A 22,672-nucleotide genomic window follows, 5' to 3' on the forward strand; every position below is an offset into this window, starting at 1 on the left:
GCTAAGCCTCTCTCCACCCTTCTCTCAGGCCTGAGCCAGTGAGTTAACCAGGCCCAACCACAGGTTTTGCAGGGCAGACTTTCATCCTATGAAACCCAAATGACCAATTTAACAGCTGTAACCAAGGTAGGGAAGGAATTCGGAGAGAGCTGTGCTCTGGTAGCCAAGGATGGGTTATGAACCTCATTTCTTGGTTGGAAGGAAAAAGAAATCATTTTAATGGATTTATTTTCTTATGGGCACACTGAGAGTCACAGAACCTGGACATCCTTCCCTAGCCAGGAGGCCTCTGAGCTCCCCAAGCTTCCCCTGCCAATGCCTGGTAAGATAAATGAACTCAAGCTCCAGGCTTACTGGGTTCTGGGCACCTTGATTAGGAATGGGGGTGAGAAGTTGGTGAGCTGTGCAGGCCTGGAGTGACTCAGAGCCTGCCCCACCCCTTGCTCCCTCCTTTGGCCCCTCATCAGAAGGGCTGCCTGGAGCAGCTGGAGCGTTCACCATCATGGGCTTGTTCTCAAAGTCCCCCTAATGTGGGGCCCCCATTAGACGCATGAAGTAAGGAGAGGCAGGCTGGTTAAGCTAGGACCCTGGGCCAAAGATGGAAACACTGGGGTCAAACCCCAACTCCTCTACTGATGAAGTGAGTGGTCAGTAAGGGCCTTAACCTTTTGTGCCTTGTTGTCTTTGCCTGCATAATGGGATCGCTGTTTCTGCCCTGCTCCTCTCATAGGGTTACTGTGAGGACCATTTGAGTTAATGTTGTCAGCTTAACACCTTAAAAGTAATCATGATAACCAAGTCACTTAAGTTCCTCCTTCTCTCTCGGGTAAATAATCCCAAATGCTTGCCCTCTGAGCAGATTCAAATTCTGTCACTTTCTACTATAGACTTCATGTTTGTATTAGTCTGTTCCCAAGCTGCTAATGAAGACATACCTGAGACTGAGTAATTTACAAAAGAAAGAGGTTTAATGGACTCACAGTTCCACATGGCTGGGGAGACCTCACAATCATGGCAGAAGGTGAAGGAGGAGCAAAGGCACGTCTTACATGGCGTCAGGCAAGAGAGAGTGTGCAGGGGAACTCCCCTTTATAAAACCATCGGTCTCATGAGACGTATTCACTATCATGAGAACAGCATGGGAAAGACCTGCCCCCATGATTCAATTATCTCCCACCAGGTCCCTCCCCAACACATTGGAATTATGGGTGCTACAATTCAAGATGAGATTTGAGTGGGGACACAGCCAAACCACAACAATGTTCTGGGCCTGTGGAGCTTGAAGTCCTCTAAGTGGACTCTCTAAGCCAAACTGGACTAGCATGCAGTGACATTGGGGCCCCTCACATGGGGGTCATATAGGGACTCCTGCCAGCAGACCACACTACCCTGTAGGCACTCCCCTGCTACCCTCTGGGTAGAAACAGCTGCCACAAGGGATACCTGACTGTTCCTGTTTGCCTAGGACCTGTCTCCCCTCTCTGCCTGCTACATGGCCTTAGTCCCGTCCCCCAGAACTGACCAAAAGCTAGAGTATAGCTAAGCCTCCAGGAGGTGAGGCCAGGGCTTCAAGGCAGTCCATGGGCTTGAGGCTTAGGAACAGCCACCTTCTTCCCCACCTGATGGGCTTGGCCTAGCCTTCCCTACCCCAGCCACTCCTCTCCTCCTCCCAGAGAAGCCCAAGGCCTCTCCTAGGAGACTGGTCCTTTCCCAGAAGACTGGCTGTGTATGAGCACACAGTACCTCCAAAGGAGTCTTCTCTTCCTTTCCTCTTTTCCCTTGGGGGCCTTGCCAGGTGCCTCAGTCAGAGCAAGTGCCACTGCATGTTTGTAGGATGACTGAGTGAATAAAGGAAGGAATAACTGTGCTGAAGGTCTCAAAACTAATTCATCCCCTTGGCAATTTGCTTTTCCTCGGGACGGGAATCTCTATCCACACTGACAGTGCCCCTGGCCCTTCCTTACACCAACCATGCAGGCATATTTCTCCAAGAGGACAACTCCATCTCTTTTCCGGGGAGTTTCCAACCACAAAGTGGCCCAGGCTTGTGCAGTGGTGCCAAACGTGACACATGAATTATTCTAAGCAACTCAAAGGTTTGGTAGGTGCAAGCCATACAAAGAGACTGATGGGAACTGTGCCCTTAGGGAGCTTGTGGCCAAAGGGAGTGAGTGTAGAAGGCAGTAGGGCAAGATACAGGGTGGCCTACCAGACGGCAGCCTGGAGGACATGGAGGAGGGAGGAGAGACCCCCCCCCCCAGAGGTCTATCTGGACTTCTGGCTGGAGATGAGGGTTGAGCTGAGTAGGCATTAGCCAGATGAGTGTGCAAGGCCTGGTCATAGATGAGGGTTGAGCTGAGTAGGCATTAGCCAGATGAGTGTGCAAGGCCTGGTCATATGGGAGAAGGGAGGTGGGGGAGCACGGGAAAGAGGAGCTGTGTCTGGGAACCATATGGAAGACGGTGTTTCATTTGGCATGAGAAAAGGAGTGATGACCCATTCCTGTTGTCAGCAACTAATTCTAGCTAAGGTGTTAATTGTTAATTAAGGAAAGTGTTCACTGATAACAGCTTCAAGGTGGGACTTGAAAACGTATGATTCCACTTACATGAGGTAATAGTCAAATTTACAAAGACAGTAGAATGCTGGTTGCTAGGAACTGGGGGAGAAGAGAATGAGGAGTTACTGTTTAATGGGCGCACAGTCTCAGTTTGGGAAGATAAAAAGAGTTCTGGAGATGGATGACTGTACTGGTTGCACAATATGTGAATGTGCTTAATGTCACTGAAAAAGATTGTTAAAATAACACATTTGGGTTATGTTTACTTGACAACAATTTTTTTTTAAAGCAATGTTTTTCATTGCTTCCTTTTCCAGAAGCAAAGCCTCTACCAATTTCTCTTTTCTTTTAAGGGAGCAGACAAGAGCAGTGACACTCCTAAAAGGTCACCAACCCTGAGCTTGATGCCTAATTATCAGCTGATCCTGCTCAGACTCCCAGAGAGGGGATTGATGAATCAGTGTTCTGTCCAGGCCAAGGCATCTATATATCAGGTTCATTGGAAGGAAGCTGGCTCGGGTGCTGAAGTCAGGCCGAGGGAGGGGAGGCAGATTAGCATTCACTGAGTGTCTGCTGTATGCCAGGCAACGTGCTAACCAGGTGCCAGGCATACAAATCAACAGCTTCTGTCCTCAAGAAATTTGCAAGCAACTTTCAGCCTCAGTTACCAGCCTGCCATCCCCTATCGTGGAGATGGACAGGAGGGTAAAGGGGAAGAGACATATACTTGCAATTGTCTGCCAGGATGCAGGACCGAAAGAACTTTTTCCAGAGCCCCCAGAATAAAGGGGCCTACTCTGCTACTGACCTCTAACAACAAAAGTGCCTCTGTGTCCACATGGTGAGAAGCAGTTAGGGTTGTCTGACAGAATCTTCATAGTGATGTAGTTGGCCATGGGGCAGGAAGGTACAAGAGTCCTATCTGGGCTCCATACTTCCTGGAGCACCCAGGGTGGGTGGACGGGGTGGGGAGCCTGAGAGGACCTCACCCTTGAGCTAATAGAAGGGACTCGCTTTGGCCAGCATCCCCTTGGGATCACGGGCCCCCAAACTGGGGAATCACCCAAATAGTGCAGGATCCTGAAAAGAGATCTTTCCTACATCTGCCACTCTCCACATATGTGTGGCTGATAGGGATCCCACCACAAAGTTTGGCTGGCAGTTTAAACTTTCGGCCTCAATTCTAAGCAAGTGCTTTTTATTCATTCAATGTTTACTGAGTCCCTACTTAATACTAGGTATGTTAATAATTGAGTCTCTGCCCTCTAGCCAAACAGGAGACAGAGATATGTCAAAGTATAATTTCTAAAAAGTTAGAAACACAAGTCTCATACAGTTAAAGTATGAATATGTATCACAGATTTTATTGAACTCATTAACTGACAAGGGAAACAATACGATAATAAAGTTGATTCAAAGAGCATTTGAAGAACTGGGATTTAAAAGAAAGGCACACCAAAACAATTTTTTTAAAATACAAATCTAGTTAATGTCCTACAGGGAAATAAAACTGGGGTTATTTTTCCTACTGGATACAAATTATCTGAATCTCTATCAGGCAAAAAAAACAAAAAAAGAAAACAAAACAAAAAAACTATAAGTTAATATGTAAGTTCACACTCTGAGTCCTTCATTAATAATAGCAAATGACAAAGTCAAACAATTATTGTCTTCTACTGCAGCACTTTCCAGTGGATATATAATGTGAACCAGGCATATAATTTAAATTTTTCTAGTAGCCACATGAAAAAGTAAAAACAAACAGGTGAAATTCATTTTAATAATTTATTTAACTCAACACATTCAAAATATTGTCATTTTGACATGAGGCACTAGCCACATTTCAAGTGTCCAACAGCCATCTGTTGATAGCAAACTTCTAGAGAATTAATAATCTTCATGACAGACAAAGCCTTAGTATGATATTGAAGGAACATGCAGGCATCCTCCAGGTCACAGCTACATTTTGGATCATTTTTCCTACCATATCTACACAGGTCCCTGTGATCTAACTGGCCAGGGCTACAGGAAAGGTGGGTCTAATCTATGGCCCTTGAAAGGGCCTGTGGAAAGCAGCCGAGTAAACATCTAGTGCAACAAATGCTCTTGTAAAGGCATATCACTGGCTGAGGGGCAAAACATTCTGCTGGTGGGACAGGGTAGATTAGAAAAGACTTAACAAGGCCAGGCGTGGTGGCTCACACCTGTAATCCCAGCACTTTGGGAGGCTGAGGTGGGTGGATCACAAGGTCAGAGTTCGAGACCAACTCGACCAATATGGTGAAACCCCCGTCTTTACTAAAAATACAAAAATTAGCCGGGTGTGGTGGCACACACCTGTAGTCCCAGCTACTCGGGAGGCTGAAACAGAAGAATTGCTTGAACCCAGAAGGCAGAGGTTGCAGTGAGCTGAGATCGCGCCACTGCACTCCAGTCTGGGTGACAGAGCAAGACTCTGTCTCAAAAAAAAAAAAAAGAAAAAGAAAAAGAAGAAAAAAGAAGACTTCATAAAAGAAATCAATAGATCAAAAAGAAAGCCAGGCCTGGTGGTTCCCACCTATAATCCCTACACTTTGGGAGGCTGAGTCGGGAGGATTGCCCGAGCCCAGAAGTTCTAGACCAGCCTGGGTAACACGGCAAGACCCCATCTCTACAAAAAATTAAAACTTAGCCGGGCATGATGGCATGTGGTCCCAGCTACTCAGAGGAGGATCACTTGGGCCTGAGAGGTCAAGGCTGCAGTGAGCTGTGATGGCATCATTGCACTCCAGTCTCGGTGACAGAGCTAGACCTTGCCTGAAAAAAAAAAAAAAAAAAAAGATACCTGCACTCGTATGTTTACTGCAGTACTATTCACAATAGCAAACACATGGAATCAACCTAAATGCCCTGTCTACCAACAGATGATTAGTAGATAAAGAAAATGATACACATGCACATGGAATACTATTCAGCCATAAAAAGAATGAAATTATGTCTTTTATACCAACATAGCTGGAACAAGAGGTGAAATAAGTTAGACACAAAGACAAATATCTGATGTTCTCACTTGTAAGTGGGAGCTTAAAAATGTGCACACATGGATGTAGAGAGTGGCATGACAGACAATGGAGACTCAGAGGGAGAGAGGGTGGGAGAGGGGTGGACAATGAGAAATTACCTAATGGGTACAATGTATGTTATTTGAGTGACTGATACCCTAAAAGCCCTGATGTGACTATTGTGCAACTATGCATGTGATAAAATTGCACTTGTACCCAATAAATGTGTACCAAAAAAAAAAAAGAAAAAGAAAGAAAAGACTTCACAAAGGATGAGCAGATTCACAAGGTGGAAGAAAGCCAGGGGACACGCCAAGCTAAGGGAAGCATGTGACCCAAAGCAGGAAAGTACATTCATTCAAACACTTCTATGTGCATGGAATTGGAGTGTGAGTGTGTGGGAGGGAGGGCAGGGACTGACTGAGGCCCAAAAGGGAGGCTGACCAGACTGTGAAGGTTCTGGGGAAGCCATGCTGAGGCATCTAACCTTTATTCAGCAGGGAGTCAGAGAATACTTTTCAGAAAAGGAAGGGCATGACCAGACTTGTCTTTTAACAAGCTTGTTCAAGGAGCTGTTAGTCCTGTGGCTGGAGGAATCTTCTCCAACTCCCTACCCTCTAGTCACACGGTTGTAGATGGGGATGAAGTCTGAGTCATGGTTGGTAGCTAAAAATATTTTCTGGACCCCAAATGATAGATGTGATTCCTAAATACAGGAAGAAGAAAGCATTGGCAGAGGGTTCAAGGTGGCTTCTGAGGTCAGGATGGAGTAAAATCTCCTTCTGGGATCTGGAAAAGGCTGCAAGATGACTTTTATAGATTGGTGATTTAGTAGCTGATACTCTGGCAGCCTTGAGGGCGGGTTAACATGAGGTCAGAGAAATCCCAGTTTGGCATTAGCTTAGCCACTGAACAAGTGAGGCAAGAAATGGGCTTGGGCTGTTTTTATCCCCATCATCTGGATGGAGATAAGAGCTGGCTTTGATTTTTCTTGCCCTTTACATCTGAGAAGCCCAGAATACTTCATGGGCATTCCTTACGATGCTGGTCACTATCTCCTGCAAGAAGCAGGTCAAACAAGGGCAGCCAGAGCTGGAACAGGCACAGATAGTACAAAGAGCCAAGAACCTCCTCGTTCTCTGAAACATCCTTCTTGATCCCCACCCTCTCAATGTCAGAAAGAGGAAACTGACTTGCTCAACTTCTAGTTCTACCTGGAGACAAGATACGTGCACTAAGCAAGCTTCTTCAGGCCAAGAGCACTTGCCTAACAGGAAGAGAAGAGGCAGTGTGGAGGAGAGATTTTGGTATGGTTCCATAGTCAAGCCAACTCTGTTGGGGGTGTGTTATGGGAGCAGGGCCAAGGGGTCTTAAATCAGCTTCCTTATGGTTGCTGATGTGTTTCTAAGTGGCTAGTCTTGGAAAAGAGTGGACTTTAGGGTCCTATTTCCATTTAGGGTTGTACAATCACCAAGTGCAGGATAACTACCCAGTCGAAAATACTGACCAGAGATAAGTCTTCCTGCTTCTGACACTTGTTGCCATGAACCGATCACCAGCTGGGTCTTCATGTGAATGCCTTCTGATGACAGAGAGAGCAGAGAATCCTGAAGCCCACAGCAGCAGGGGGAACTGAGTTAGAACTTGAGGAATGGATCTAGGTCTGCCAGCTCTCAGCCCCATGTTTAAAACTGAGCTCCACAAAATGTCAAGTATTTTATTAAAGCCAAAATCCAGTCTGATTTCCAGCTGTGATCCAAATACCATACACAGGTTCAGTTGCCTCTCTGTCACAGAAGCCGCCAGCACTTAGGTTGAGACCTTCTGATCACTCATCTCTCCTCTTCCCTCCTCCGCCAGACCTACCCCTCCAGCCCCTTGTGGGGAGGCTGTGGGCTGGGCTGTGTTCCTTTTCTCCTCAATTTAGCTTTCCTCAAAGGTTCTCTAGTGAATTGGGAAAGGTTCTTAGAGCTTATCCAGAAAAGAAGGGAGAGAGGAAGGAAGGAAATTAAACCTTACAAAATGTCAAGTTATTGAGCTAAGTAGGAGGGACACAGGATCTCATTGGAGCTTTATGAGAACCCACTGAGGTGGGCAGTATTATCCCCAATTTTACAAACGGGGAACTGAAGCTCAGCCGTTAAGCAAGTTGCCAAAGACCGCATAGCCCATGGTGGAAGCGAGGTTAGAGTTCAGGCTCTCTAATTCCTGTCCACATTCAGTCCCAAGTAGAGCTGATCTGAATTCTAGAGAAATCAGTGATGGAGCAAATGCCCCACAGTGCGGATACCTTGGATTGGGTTAAATGGCAGCTCTTGGGGCCACTTGGCTCCAGTTATCTTCATAGCCTCTGCTGGTCCCTTGTCTAATTTCTAGACTGAAGGTTCTTCATATTGTGTGTCAGGGGTTGTGGGGAGAGGAGGGGAGAAACACAGAGGTGGTGCTGCTGGTGATCAGGGAAGGAACCAGCCCACGGCAGAGCCTCAGGTGGCCTGGGCACCTCCCAGGGTGAAGTGTGCTTGTGTGTGTGAGGCATGGTGCAGTTCTGTGAGCTGAGACAGGCAGAGCCCCTCAGGCTAGTCCTAACCCATCCTGAAACTGGGTTTTGTTCTTTATTTATTTTTTATTATTTTTAGACAGAGTCTCGCTGTGTTGCCCAGGCTGTGGTGCCGTGACTAATTTAGAGGTGCTATCATAGTGCACTGCAACCTCAAACTCCTGGGCTCAAGCCATCCTCCCATCTCGGCCTGCTGAGGAGCTGGGACTACAGACGTGTACCACTGCACCCGAGTTAGGGTTTGTTCTAATAAGGAAAATGATATTCCATTACACAGCTTAGATTCCTAAACCTCCATTTAGAAAGTGGATTAAGATCTCTTCTCCCAAAGCCAGTGGCATCCACAGTTAGAGTAAGAACCCAGAGTGGTCTTGGTCTCAAAGTAACCCAAACCTTCCACCTGCCAAGGATGGGGTGGCGTCAGGCTAATCCCGCCACCAAGCCAGCCTGTTAAAAATAATGATTACATAAAGAAAACATCCCGGAAAAAGAACCCCGACTAACCTGTGCTGGACTGGAATACACGCCTCTTTTTTTTTTTTTTTTTTCTTCCAGCCCTGTCAGGTTCTATTTTTTTTTTAATTTATTTATTATTATTATACTTTAAGTTGTAGGGTACATGTGCATAACGTGCAGGTTTGTTACATATGTATACTTGTGCCATGTTGGTGTGCTGCACCCATCAACTCGTCATTTACATCAGGTATAACTCCCAGTGCAATCCCTCCCCCCTCCCCCCTCCCCATGATAGGCCCCGGTGTGTGATGTTCCCCTTCCTGAGTCCAAGTGATCTCATTGTTCAGTTCCCACCTATGAGTGAGAACATGCGGTGTTTGGTTTTCTGTTCTTGTGATAGTTTGCTAAGAATGATGGTTTCCAGCTGCATCCATGTCCCTACAAAGGACACAAACTCATCCTTTTTTATGGCTGCATAGTATTCCATGGTGTATATGTGCCACATTTTCTTAATCCAATCTGTCACTGATGGACATTTGGGAAGTGGGCAAAGGATATGAACAGACATTTCTCAAAAGAAGACATTCATACAGCCAACAGACACATGAAAAAAATGCTCAGCATCACTGGCCATCAGAGAAATGCAAATACACGCCTCTTGTTCTGACCCACCTCCAGAGTGAAATGAGCCACTTCTTCCTTGCATTGTTGCCCCTGTTCTGCTCATTCACGTGCTTGCTCAGCAGACACCCAAACAAAGCGTTTGGGGTTTGCCCAGCTGTTCTATTTCCAGCCTGTTCAGTTCATTTTAGGCCCCGCAGCCTCTGCCCACAGCCGGGTGCAGTCCCTCCTCCTTCCCCTTCTCTGCCCCTCCCCCTTCCCTGCCTGCTTTTTCTCTCACTGCTCCGTGGCTCCTGCTCCTCTCTCTGCCACTCTCCCTTCCCCCTCCTCCTGCTCTTCGTCTTCCTCTTCTCAGCTTCTGAGATCTGCTTTCAGTCTTCCCCTGTGCTTCCTCTCACCTACCTGCCTCCTTGAATCCCATTCCCAGGAGCTCACAAGTATGTGCAGAAAGGACTTGGGGGCAGCTCCTGGCCCCTGGTCCTCGGGAAGTGGGGGGAGAGGGGAATGGAAGATGGGGCCAAGGTGCCCGCGCACAGGGAGCATCCTTTCGAGCCAGTAGCTGTGTGGGTCTCCCTCTGGCTTCTCACTGCTTCGGGAAGCACACAGGTGTCACCACTTCTGGGTCACCAAGGGGGAAATGGCCATGACAGTGAGTTGCCTCCTGAGCACTGGTGTCCCAAGGCCCTGCCTTAAGCTGGACCTGCCTCCATCCTCTCAGTCAACAGTAAGTGGCCCTAGCAAGGAATTTCTGGAAAAGGGTTTCTAGTGCTTCTGTTGTGCAAGTCAGGCTTGCCAGGCAGGGTCTCTCAGTGTCAATGGGGAAGGACACACACTGAGCACTGTTTACTGCCTGGGTCTAGAGCCACTTCACATATGCCACCTCCATTTACTCGTCTGGGCAAAATCTCTAGATATATCATTATCTCCATTTCACAGACCATGCTTAGAAAGGTTAAGTCATTTGCCCAAGGTCACGTAGCTCACAAGTGGCAAAGCCAGTGGAGCCAGAATTAGCAATCTGGCCATGGACCAGGAATCGATGGCAGTGGTGGTGCTGGTGCCAAGCGGCTGGCCACAGAGCCAGCGTAGGAGCATGGTCAAAATTGCCTGTGAAATCTATCTGTGAGATCTCCGTCAAGTTACTCTCTGGTTTCCTCACCTGTAAAATGTGAGTGATAAAAACAGCCCTTACCTCCTGGCGTTGCTCTGATCCATTAAGCCATGTAGGGGGCTTGGGCTGGTCGTAAACACTCAATCCATGTTAGCTATTATAACTTCCAGAGGCACCTGCCCTCTGACTCTGGAGGAACACCCAAGTCCTTGAGAGAAAGCCAGAAGAATGATAACCTTTTGCCTCCAGTGGTGCTTCAGGAGTTCCAAAGGACCCATCCATCCACTCTCACTTAATTATCATCCCACCTTGGACGAAGGCAGGGGAAGCTTAATTCCCATTCACAGATGTGGAACCTCAAGCCCAGCAATAGCACAGGATTGGCTCCGACCCCTCTGGAAACAACCCTTGCCAGGCTCTTTTTCTATGTCCACTTATGTAGCCGGAGTTTCGTCCAAGAGCACGAACCTGAGCACCTAACTAGCACTCAGAGAGTTGGGGTGGGTGCGAGGCTCACAGAACACCACTAATGAAGACTGAGAAGGAAGAAGATGGAGGCAGAAAGTACCCAGGACATGAGCCCTGCCGCTGTTCCAACTTGACTGTGATATAAATTGTAGCTACTAACATCAGGAAAGAAAGGCCCAGATGGCTGAAGCCTGGAGAGTTGAGGGGAATGGGGAACTTTGGAAGGGAGCACTGATGGTGAGGGTGGCATGGGTGAGAGGAAACTTGGCTGGCACATGGTGGTGGGGTGGCAGAGTGAGAGGCCCAGGATCCCAGATAATTATTCTGGACAAATCTTATGATCCAACCATGGACTAGAATGATAGGGGTGAAGGACAGAAGTCAGCAAAGCGCAGCTAATTCATTCAGTCCTTATTCACTCACTCATTCCTTTGTTCACCTTTGAGCTCCTGACCACTGAGCAGGGGTTGGAGGTAAAATCATCAATAAGGAAGGCATCCATAAATGAGTAAACAAGCAACAAGTTATCACGGCGGTAGGTGCTATAATGGAGGAATATACAAGGGTCTGTGAGAGCATAAAAGACAGAGGAATTCTCCCTGGGAGAGCCCAGGAAGGATTCTCAGAGGTGACAGTTGAGTGGGTCTTGAGGGATGAGTAAGAGTTTGCCAGGCTGAGGACACAATAGTGGAATGTAAGAGGGGAGCACAAGGAGCAGGAAGATCTTCCAGACAGAGGCAGCTTCTATTGCATATCACTTTGGATTTCTCTTTTGTGTGCCACGTCCTTCTTTGTTCATTGGAGTCAGGCCAGAATTCCTTGCAGAGCTCTGGCCTCTAATTTGACCCACACAGGAAGTTTTGGATTTCTTCCTCTCCTAATCAAAAAATTACTTATCCTGCTTGGAGCCCTCTAGTGCTAGGACTTCCTATCACAGAGAACAAGGCTCTTACTCCACAAGTTGAGAGAAGGTCAACAGTCCTGTCTCCTGGGAAATAAAATATTTGCATACTAAATTCATACTAGAGTGCTGATGACTGACACAAGATATTTGCTTGTGCATAGATCAGAAAATGAAGAGAGTGAAGAGAGCAGGACGACTCTGGCAATGTGTGTGTATGTTTGGGGGCCAGTACGTAAGGGGACAGTAGTTAGCAAGAGCCTCTGGCAGGGATGGGAAAGAATGCAAGAGAAAGATGGATAGTATTAGAGAGCAACTCTCCAGTCCTGTCCAGGGAAACCCAGCTTGTCACCACCTAACACTGAGGCCCAAAGGGAACCTGGTATCACTGCTGCCCTCAACATCCCGCCCCCGGGCGCCCTGGGAGCTGGTTGCCATCTCTAGTGGGGTGCTGAAATGAGGTCCCTAATCGATTTTCTAGGAGGGCAAATAGTGTCGTCCCCTCAGGGGTGGAGCCCGTCCTGGGGCACACAGCGGGATGCTGCCGGGGTGTTGGAAGGGGGCTGATTGTGACTCCTGTTCCCTGGTACTGTGGCTGCCTGGTGCGGTGAGAGGATAGCACAGACTGGTCTCTCAGCAGTCTAATTAGGAGGGAGGCCCCATGAGCAGCTTTGCCGTGGTGGCAGCCCTGGTGGTGGTGGTGGTGGCCGTGGTAGTGGCACAACTCTGCTTCCCATGGCAGCTTAGGAGCCGCCACCCCAGGGAGGGTCACCGTGGCAACGGCTACTCTGGGAACAGATCCTCCGGGCCTCTGAGGCTGGCCCCTGGTCTTCTCGAGGGCAGCTGGCAGGCCTGGGCCGGGCATGGGGAGGAGGCAAGGCACCTGTCTCTGAGCCGGGCCTCTGGGGCCCCAGGGCTGAGGCATGGAGGAAAACCGGTGTTTGTCTTCCTTCGTTTGCTATGAACATTTGATCACTGATGCTAGGTTTGGAGTTAATCGTCCTTAGACCAGGGGCTCAAAATGAGGAGCTGAGGGGAAGGGAGCTGAGGGGAGTCTCCAGGGATCTCAGAGATGGAACTGGGCCTCAGGTTAAGGAATCTTGGGCTCTGGTCCCTCCAGAAGTCTCTGCAGGAGCAGTCTCTCCTGCCCCAGGCAGCCCGGGGTCTGTGAGCTGAGAGCTCAGGGTGCCCTCGGTGTCAGTGGCAGGCTGGAGGAGCCCTGCTGTCCCACCTAAGGCTGGGACAGACCCAGGAGGCTCTGAGAAGGCGTGGGGTAGGGTTCTGGCTTGGGGTGGACACCGGGCCAGGGTTCTCTTTCCCTCTTTCCCACTCCCTGACTTCACTGCCCTCCCTTCTTCTCTTCACTTTTCATCAACCCCTTTGCCCCTCCCTCCTCTTCCTCTTTCCTTCTTTCTCACTCTTCCTTCTTATTCATTGCTTCCTTTCTCACCATCTTCTTCATTCACTTCAACATTTTGCTGAGCACCTACTCTTTATGGACCACCAAGCTAGGCCCTCGAGTGGGAGCTGGGATGAACCAGCACCTCTGAGCAACTCGCCACTGTGGGAAGAGGAATTTGACAAGTACCAAAAAGTACCAGGTAGAAAAAATGGTAGGTTCTAAAAGGAAGAGAGAGGAAGGGCTATGGGAACTCTCTCTCTAAGGCTTCCTCATTATTCTGACAGTTTCTCAGGCAGGAAATGCATAATGTAAAAAAAGCTTTCAAGTTATTCCCCAAGGACTCCCAGGAATGTCCTAGAAGTGAGGTGCAAAAGCCAGCTGGAGACAGGGCTTGTGACGGATAAGAGAGGATGGAGTTCAGCAGCTGCTTGTGCCAGGCCTATCTCCAGCCCATTCATTCATTTGTTCATAAAATATTTACTGAGCCCCTCTAGGCCCTAGCAACTTACAGGGAAGCAGGCAATACACAATTTATAGTTACAAAGGACTGTAAGTACCATGAAGAAAATGCACTGGCTGCAGTGATGGAAACTGACAGAGGCAGAGGGGCGTGGATGTGTGAGGGGAAAATGCCTCACCAAGAAAGTGAAATTTACAGCCAGGTCTTCTCGGTCAAGAGAAGGAGGTGGGGTGAGGCTGGGCTAGGGGTAAAGTGGTCCCTGTGAGGGAACAGCAAGTGCAAAACCACTGAAGGTGAGAGAGCTGGGGATGTGTGGGAAACTGATAGCAAAGTGAGCTGCTGGTCTCAGGGGCTGACAGCAGAGGCACGAATAGGTCTGCGGAGGCAGGAAGGGCCTGAGGAGCAGCAGGGCCTCACAGGCCCTCCTAAGGAGTCTAGATTGTACACGAAGTAGGAACCCAGCCATTGACAGGGTTATAAGCAGGGGTGACATGATCTGATCCAGTTTCCATTTGAAGACACTCTCTCTCTGGTGGCTGGGTGGCGACTGGTGGCAGAAGGGCAGATGGGACCCAGGGAGACCTGGGAGGAGGCTCCTGCAGGAGTCCGGCTGCAGGAATGGGGTGAAAAGCAGGAAATGCGAAATCCCTAACATGTATTTCAGAGCTAGAAATGTAGAACTTGGTAACGGGTTGGAATATGGGTGGGAGACATTTTTTGTCTATTGGTCTTCTGGCCTCTCTCCCTGATTAGAATGTAAGTCCCATGAGGGCAGGGATCCTGTTGGTCTTGTTCACCATTGTTTCCCTAACGACAGAGTACAGATGTTTCATAAAGATTTAATGCATGAAAAATGAGTGAGTGAATTAAGGAATGAGAGGGTAGTTTTGACAACATCTGTCTCAGCCTCAAGGTGGATGGTGGCAGCACACTGAGGGCGACTGGGGAGGCAGAAGGGTGGGATCACAGCTCAGCATCAGGGAGCTGTGAAGACACCCAGGCACAGCCACGCAGGCGTGTTTGTGAGCAGGGAGAGCATGGGGAAAGGGGTGTCTGTTTGGGTCCCTGTTGTACACCCAGCATGTAGAGCAGTACCTGGGACAGAGATGCTACATATGTTTGCTGAATGAATGAAAAAATGAATGAATGGAGCTGATAGGGGATTTCTGGACTGGAACTATACCTGTGGATGACATCAGCACCTGGAAGATGTTTAAGGCAATGGGAGGGGATGAGGTCACCCAGGAAAGAGTATGTGGAGAGAGAAAGGGAGCAAGCCCTAGCCCCTACCAGCAACCAGAAATTAGCAACTCTGCTAATTTCAGAAGCAGAGACCCTAACTCAGCCCCAAGTGGAAGCCTACATTTCTGGTAGACTTGTATTAAATGGCTATAGCATATGCTTGCTAACCACTGCTCTTCTAGGGATCCCTGGAGAAGCAGGCAGGTAAGAGCAGGGAGTGGAGGAGCCCCCACAACCCTGTGGGGAAAGAAAGGAGAGGCTTCCAGCACCAACATCAGAAGGCCTCTGACCCCTCTGACTTGCAGCTATAGCCGTTTGGCTCCCTCTCCTCAGCCCCTAAAGCTGGATCAGGCCCAACTGAGGCTGTCCAGGAGACAGCCTTGTCCCCAGAGTCCCCGGCAGCCCTTTAGCGTGATGCTGCATTTTGAATGTGGTTACCATAGCCCCAAGTGACTGAGCCAGCTCACGTGCTACCTCTTGTGTGGGTACCAGTGTATGCACACACAGGGCTTGGAGCCAGGAAAGGAAGGAAAGTGCTCACTGCAATAATGCCACAGGAGCCCCACGAGGGTAGGCACTGGATGACATCACGACCCAGGCCCAGGGCACTCCTGTCACCCCAGACTAGAGGAGACACAGATGTTTCTCTGCCCTGCCCTATACCCCTGATGGGCTGGGAAGAGGCAGAGAAGAATTTAAGGAAAATCTTGCTAGGAAAGGAGTTCATCTGAACCCCGTCTGAATACCTGTGTTCTGGACCTGCCTCCACCACTAACTAGCTGTGCATGCCACGTGAGTCAGAAAGTCTTAGGATTGGAAACAGTCTTCTAATTCCACCTCCCACGCCAAGCAGAAATCCTTCCCACAAACCCTGGTGCAGCACATGATCATCCACTGTGTCTCCAAACATTTTCAGGGAAGGGAACTTCACTACCCCGCAGGGAAGCCCATTTTGATTTGGTAATTTTGTTAGAAAGCTTCTTTTTCAAAAAGCCTGGGAGGACCCACACCAGATGTTAACAGTGTCACCTCTGGGGAAGAAAGTGGGACTGTGGAAGGGTGACAGGGGATTCCCTGTTGATTTGGTTTGGGGATGGTTTCCAATACCTTGTATTAAATAAATGTTTGAGACAGGGTCTCATTTTGTCACCCAGGCTGGGGTGCAGTGGTACGATCATAGCTCACTGTAGCCTCAACCTCCTGGGCTCAAGAGATCCTCCCGAGAAGCTGGGACTACAGGCACATGCCATCACACCTGGCTAATTTTTTTTCTTTTTTTTTTTTTTTTTTTTTTTTTGTAGAGATGGGGATCTCGCTACGTTATCCAGGCTGGTCTAAAACTTCTGGCCTCAAGCAATCCACTCTCCTCAGCTTCCCAAAGTGTTAGGATTACAGGCATGAGCCACCATGCCTGGCAGTATTAAATTTATCATAGCAAGGGAAACAACAGAAAATAAGGTTCTTATATGTACCTACTATGTACCCACAAAAATTACAAATCAAAAATTTCATTAAAAAAAGATTTTTTAAAATTTAAACCCAATCTGCCCTCCTAACATTTCCACCTATTATTTCCAGATCTGCTCTCTGCAATCAGAGAATAATCTAAACCCACTTCCCCATAGGTACCCTTTAAACACCTGGTAGTTGGGATCAGGTTTCCAAGACTTCTCCAGCTTGAGCCACTCCTCATGTAACTTGGGTTCCAGAGCAGCCCTACCCCTCTTACCCACTCCTGTGTGTCACAGAATAAAACTCCAGTGGGGTCGCAGAGGGAAGGAACCAAGCAGTCACTGACCTAGGTGTTACCTGCTGCTAATTAATGAATGGATCCCAAGAGGTCATTCCTCCTCTTTCTGTGTGTGTGGGGTGTGGTATATACACGTAAAAGGGAGAGTGAGTTTAATGACTCACTTCTCCAAGCCTTGGTTTCTTATCTGTAAAGGGGGAAAACAATACCTTTGCTATGAGAATCTGTAGTTAAGGAAATAACATAAAAAGTACAAACTCCTACACTGGGGGTTATGACTCACGAGCCCATTCAGTTCAGACAGTGGCTAAGCATTGGACCCACAGAGCCTGACTGTTTTGAGTTCGAATCCCAGCTTTGCTAGTTAATGGCTGTGTGACTTTGGAGAAATGACCTGACACTGCTGTGTTGGTTTTCTCCTCGTAAAACAAAGGAAACGACAACATCAGTCTTGGAATGCATCTTTATAAGCATGAAATGTACTGCCCAGCACTCAATAAATGTTCGCTGTTAGGCATAATCATCCCCTCTTACTCCTTCGCAAGGAGATAAGGACTTCACTGAAATGAGGCTGATTCATTGAAAAGTGAGGACATCAAACCAAACTGGTCATCTGTTACTAGAGTGAATTGCCCCAAAATACTCCCCCCTCCCTCTAGCAATGGCTATGTGCTAGGCGCTGTGCTCAAGGCTTTGCAGGCCCCGGCTCATTTCTCCTCATGGCTCAATGAGGGAGATACTACCTCAGGCAGAAACTACATTTAAAAGATGAGGAAATAGAGGTTCAAACAGGTTGAGTAACTTGCCTAGGGTCACACAACAAGGAAGTGATGGAGTCAGGACTCAAACCCAAGTCTGCCTGACTCCAAAAGTCTGTCTTGTTCTTTTAAACAATGTCCTGTTCTTTTAACCAGCTCCCTACCTTGGGCTCGACTCCAGCTGTGGGGGACAGGAGGAAGCCAGAGCCCTTTCTTCCTTGACAGCACGGCCTGCTGTTTCCGTGAGGTGGGGAGAAGGGGCGATCTGCTGCTTCTCTTGCCCACCCCTCCACCCTCCTGCACACTGCCCCCTCCTCTTCTGTCAGCCTGAAAGGGTCACTAGGGACCCCAGCTGCCACCCCTTCAGTTCCCTCAGGACCACTCTGGCATCTGGTACCCCTGCTGTTGGCTGGGTTCTCAGCCCCTGACCATGAAATGGTTCCACATCGATCTACAGAAAAAACAGCCACTTTGGCCGTGGGCCCTGATGCATAATGTCATTATGGAGTCAGCAGCGCATCCCGTCCCATTATCGCCTGGCCAAGCTTTTCCAAGGCCAGCCTGGCTGCAAATGGCTTTCTCCTGTCTAGGGGGGCCACAGCTGCTGTTTGCCCTCCACTACCGGAGAAGAGATTTTATCTTTAATTGACACTGGCTGTCTGCCACCCCCTTGCCTCGGCTGGCCCAGGCTCCAAGTCCGATCTTTCCTTACACTTCAGGAACAGGCTTCCCCTGGCTGCTCCCCTCTCCTCGGCCATGCCCTCCTCACCCTGCTGTTCTACACTGCCCGAGACAGCTCCCAGGTGTGTTCGTATCCTTTCGTGGTGCAGCTGGACACGGAGATCTCAGAAATCTGTGGAGAAAAGTCTGAGAGTGACGGGAACAGGGCAGGGAGGGAGCTGACACTGTACCACTACTATAGGTCATGTCACAGGTAGACACATGACACCAGGTCAGGCTCTTCACTCTGTCTCTGAAACAGGGGCCATCATTATCCTCTAACAAACAGGGAAACAGGTTTGGTGAGTCACCCCCAAGTTACCCAGCTAGCAAGCAGCAAAGCAAGACTTCAAATTAAGGCCCCTACGGCCCTACGTGGATGCCCAGAGTAAGAGTGAGGAGTAAGACAAGAATAAGGAGAGGTGAGCAGGCAACCAGACCCGCCAGAGCCCAGTGCAAGATGGAAATGCAGGGCCCCTCTTCAACCATTATTAACTTCATCATGGTGACAGCCAAGCATTAAACCCAGCGTGGGGCCCTTCTGAGTGGCTGCACAGGTTGCACACCCATGAAGCTGGCCCTGCACGTGCCCCTACGTGAATGTGAGAGGGATAACAACAGTGAGAGCCAAGGGCCACATCTGACCATCACTTGCCATCTCCCTGTCCTATCTAGGCCCAGGATGTGTTCACTCTCCATCTGTAACTGGTCTCCAGTTGTGCCACCAGCCTCTAGTTGGCCTCAGTTCATCAGCCATCCAGTCAATAACTTTGGCATCCCCAGAGCCTTGGCCCATTTAGAACTGGTACAATTGCAGGGAGGAGGGGAGGCCCGCTGCACAAACAGAATACAGTGGAATTCCTTAAACAAAAAACAATCTTTTCTTCCATGTTATGGCAGGGGTTTAGGGACAGCAGTGGAGATTAGAACACTGTCTGGGACTCGGGGTCCTGGGTTAGTCCTCTTTGTGTGGCTGTGGGCTGATGACTTGTCCTCTCTGAGCACTAGTCTCTCCCTGTAAAATGCAGGGGTCAGGCTGCACTGACCATTCCTGCTGGAGTGGGGTTATGCCGAGTGTGTGCACTCCTCAGGTGTCAGGGGTGAGAGCCCCAGGAGGTCCCGATAGACACAGAGCCAGAAAGGAGAGGCAGAGGCAGGTGCTCACACAGCAGGAGCAGCAGGATGCTCCAGATGTCTTTATTGGGGCTCGAGCACAGCATGACAGTTGGAGGCATGCAGACAGGGCACAGGGCCCAGCCTGAGCATGCCCCAGACACACACAAGAGGACAGCTTTAGAAAAGGACTGACCAACACCAGGGAGGAGCAGGGAGGGAGGGCCCAGGGAGGGGCAGAGGCCAAGGCTGAAGGGGTCACCTGGCCTCTGCTATTGCACGCATCCTCTGGCCACTGGCCAGGAAGTACAGTATTGCAACTGGTTTCCTCTCGCCCAAGGCTTCCCTTCTCAGACCCCCTGGGACAGATGGGCAGACAGATCCCTTCCCTGCCCATCTGCCCAGCAGCATCTTTGACAACAAACAGACGAAAGAGACAGAACAAAATCAAAAATAAAAAAGACAAAATGCCCCCCCTAAGTCAAGGACATAGATGGGGTGGAGGAAGGAGTGGAGGAGGCTGCAGAGGAGCCCCCTGGAAGTCCCCCCACAACGAGGGTGTGGGGTGGGAGGTAGAACCCCAATCTGGGGTGGGGTGGGGCTAGTGAAGCAGTGACCATGGGGGGAAGTCTGTCCTTCAATAGACTTCACCAGGTTACTTGCTGACAGGGGAAACACCCCTAAGACAGGAGCCTGGGACCACCCAGCTGGACTGGCAATTCCCAGATGCACTTTTCTTGGGACCTTCCACCCACACAGTCAGCAGAAACAACAGAAATCAGTGAAGGGGATGGGAAACTCTGGGTGGGGCAAGGGCTTAGGGAGACAAAGCCTAACAAAGAAGACAAACCACCAATAGCACGTGCACTACACACAAGAGTATAGTATGTATGAGTATAGATACTATATGTGCATATATATCTCTTCAATGTACAGTAGAACAGAACATCAGACCCAGATGGCTCTGGGCCCCGAGGGTCGCATGGGAGGTTTTCCACCAGTCCTGTGCAAACAAGGATATCTGAGTCTTTCCCAGCGAAAAGATTCTTGTCTGGGTTCCAGAGTTTCCCTAAGCCTCTGGCTTTCTGTCTGTCTGCCTGTCTCTCTCACGTTGGTGCCGCTTTAAGAGAGGGTGAGGACTTCAGCCTGGGCATAGTTGGATGAGAGGGCGTCTTGGCAGGTCTCTGTGTTTAAAGAGCACAGGTGTGAGACACTGGGACGCACGCTTTCGGCTCAACATTGCCTTCTGGGTTGGGGGGACAGGGAGTTCAGCAAAAGTAAGGGAGAAACAAAGAATGAGATGTTAGAAGGAAGTCAGCTGCTGACCCACAGGGTGTGGGGCTGAGGAGCAGGCCAGGAGCAGAGCTGGAAGGCATGAGGAACCCAGGGCTAAAAGGCCAGGAAGAGCATGGATGGGTCAGGGAATGGGGTGAGCCCTTCACCCCTCTGCCAACCCAACTCTGGTGACTCAGGTGATGTTGCAGCTCATCGCCATATCTGTTCAGGTAACCACTAGCTCCAGGAACCACTAGCCTCTTAGGTCTTCAAAGCTCCAGTGCAGTGGAGAAAGGGACCATAGCTCTGCAGCCTTGCATGGAGGCAGTGAGGAAAGTTCCTGATGTGGCCTGTGGCTCACAGGCCATCACCCCAGCTGCTGCCTGACCAACTCGAGCTCTCCCCCAAGTAGCTCCATCTGCTGTCACCACCCTGGGATATTCCATTGTCCCAAGGAGCTGGTGAAGAAGGCTCCTGAGTATGATGCCATGTCGTGCCCAGCCCCCTTCCTCAATGTGGCAGGAACAGAGTCCCAGCAGTTGGAGGGCATGCAGCCTCAGGTGAATGCTGAAGGGGAAGGTCACGGAGGACGAATGTGCCTGTCTCAGGAGAGAAGGTCAGGAAATAGTACCTTATTGAGAAACCCGACCCCTCAGAGAGCCCTTTTGGGATCCCATCCTCAGCCTGGGATGTCTATGACCTGGGTCTTTCCTTCCCCTACCTTACCGGTGGGAGCACAGGTAGGGCAGGTAGGAGTACTGCTGTCCCAGCTGCAGATCTGGGTCAACAGTGGAGGTGGGAGTTCCAGACCTGCTGGGACAACCCCTGTAGCTCTTGGGTCTGAGGTCTAGGGCTAGGCCTCCTGTTAAGGCAGAGTGCAGATGTGGCATCCAGACCTCACAGTTTCCATCCTAGGCTTTGGGGTGCCTCTATCACCTTTCTAGGGAAGTGGTGTCCTCATCTTGGGGTGATGCTGTTTCCATCTTCTTAAGACTGTATGCCCCAGCCACCTCCTTAAACACTGCCCCTTTGGCTACGAGTGTTCTGGGCCTCTGAGTGCTATCCTTGAAATCAGAGGAGCTCAGGGTTCTTCAGAGACCCACTTCTGAGGACATGCAGACAGAGCTGTGGTCTTGCCCTGGACTCCCGTCTGCATGACTTAAGCAACACCTGCCACTGATCCCCACTCACTAGGGGACAGGGGAGTGCCTCTGGGCTCCCTGCAGGCAATTAGGCCCTAAGATGCACTGGTGAGAATGCCTGGGTTACTGAGGGGACTTGGATGGGCACTGTATGAGACAGAAGGAGTCACAGCAAGGCTGTCAAGTGTCCCAGAAGCCAGGGAGCAGAGCAGCCCATACTGAGATAAAGGCCTTAGATTGCTTTTCCACTGGCTTCCATGGACTCTCCATCCTCAGGGACCTCTGAGAGTTGGGGAAGGGTCTTCCTAGGAATCTCGTCCTGGATTCTTACCTATTTGACCCACCAGGGGTGGGGCAGGGATTTCAGAGGGTGGCACTGGCCAGAGCAGAGCAGGCCCTCCTCTCCTCTCCCAGGAAGCTCTGCGAAAGGACAGCCTAGGCCCTGCGGCCAGACCATGGCCTCCCCTCTGGCTCCTGTCAGCCAGCCACTAGGTTGCAGTGCTCTTCCCTCTGGTTCTACCTCTCAGAAGCCCTGAAAATTGGCCTCTAGGTTGCCAGTAGCCCTGCTACAGACTGGAAGGTGAGGTTGTGAACTCCTACCCAGACTGCCTCCCAGTTCTGTGGGAAGGGGCTGAGCTCCAGCTGCAGGGGAAAAGCGTCTGACAGCAAAGTAGTGGGTGCAGGTCCAAGTCTAGTCCAAGGAAAACAAACTCTACTCTCAGATGGTGGGTGGGAGAGAGCCTTCTCCCAGGGAGGGAGGCCCAAGGCCTGGGTAAGCCTGACGCCTGTGCAGGCGGCCACTTCCTGCGGCAGTGCCTGGTATGCAGGGGTTCTGCAAATTCCTGGGCTCACCCTGCCCTTTCCCAGGGCCCTGGGCAGGCCCAGAGGTGCTAAGAGGTAATAAGGGCAGACAGTCTACTCAGTCCGCCTGCTATCTGGGTTCTATCTCTCCCAGATGAAGCCAGAGAGCCAGGAGGGATGTGTGGGAGCCAGCTCCCCGAGGCATTAGGGCTCCAGCCTGGCACTGCTGCATCTTGTCGCCCAGGGACATCTGTGCCCACCATAGGGGTGCCATGAACAGGCCCAGCCCTGTGG

General features: G+C 49.9%; 1 protein-coding gene across 8 annotated transcripts in view; it reads right to left on the bottom strand.

Annotated features, from left to right (window-relative positions):
* Positions 1-22,672, bottom strand: part of KCNC4 (potassium voltage-gated channel subfamily C member 4) — a 69,570-nt gene that overhangs the window by 26,564 nt on the left and 20,334 nt on the right. For 3 of the 8 annotated variants that reach the window (XM_077951836.1, XM_001099902.4, XM_077951813.1), the window contains one exon: positions 19,209-21,034. The exons of 1 other annotated variant lie outside the window; for it this stretch is intronic. In XM_077951836.1, the coding sequence (XP_077807962.1) occupies positions 20,705-21,034 (330 nt within the window). In that variant the 3' untranslated portion in view covers positions 19,209-20,704. Of the gene's footprint in view, positions 1-19,208; positions 21,035-22,672 lie in introns of those variants that run through there. 4 more of the 8 variants (XM_001099694.4, XM_077951821.1, XM_015147996.3 and 1 more) reach the window with 2 other exon arrangements.

This window comes from Macaca mulatta, chromosome 1 (assembly GCF_049350105.2).
Source record: "Macaca mulatta isolate MMU2019108-1 chromosome 1, T2T-MMU8v2.0, whole genome shotgun sequence".
Taxonomy (NCBI): Eukaryota; Metazoa; Chordata; class Mammalia; order Primates; family Cercopithecidae; genus Macaca; species Macaca mulatta.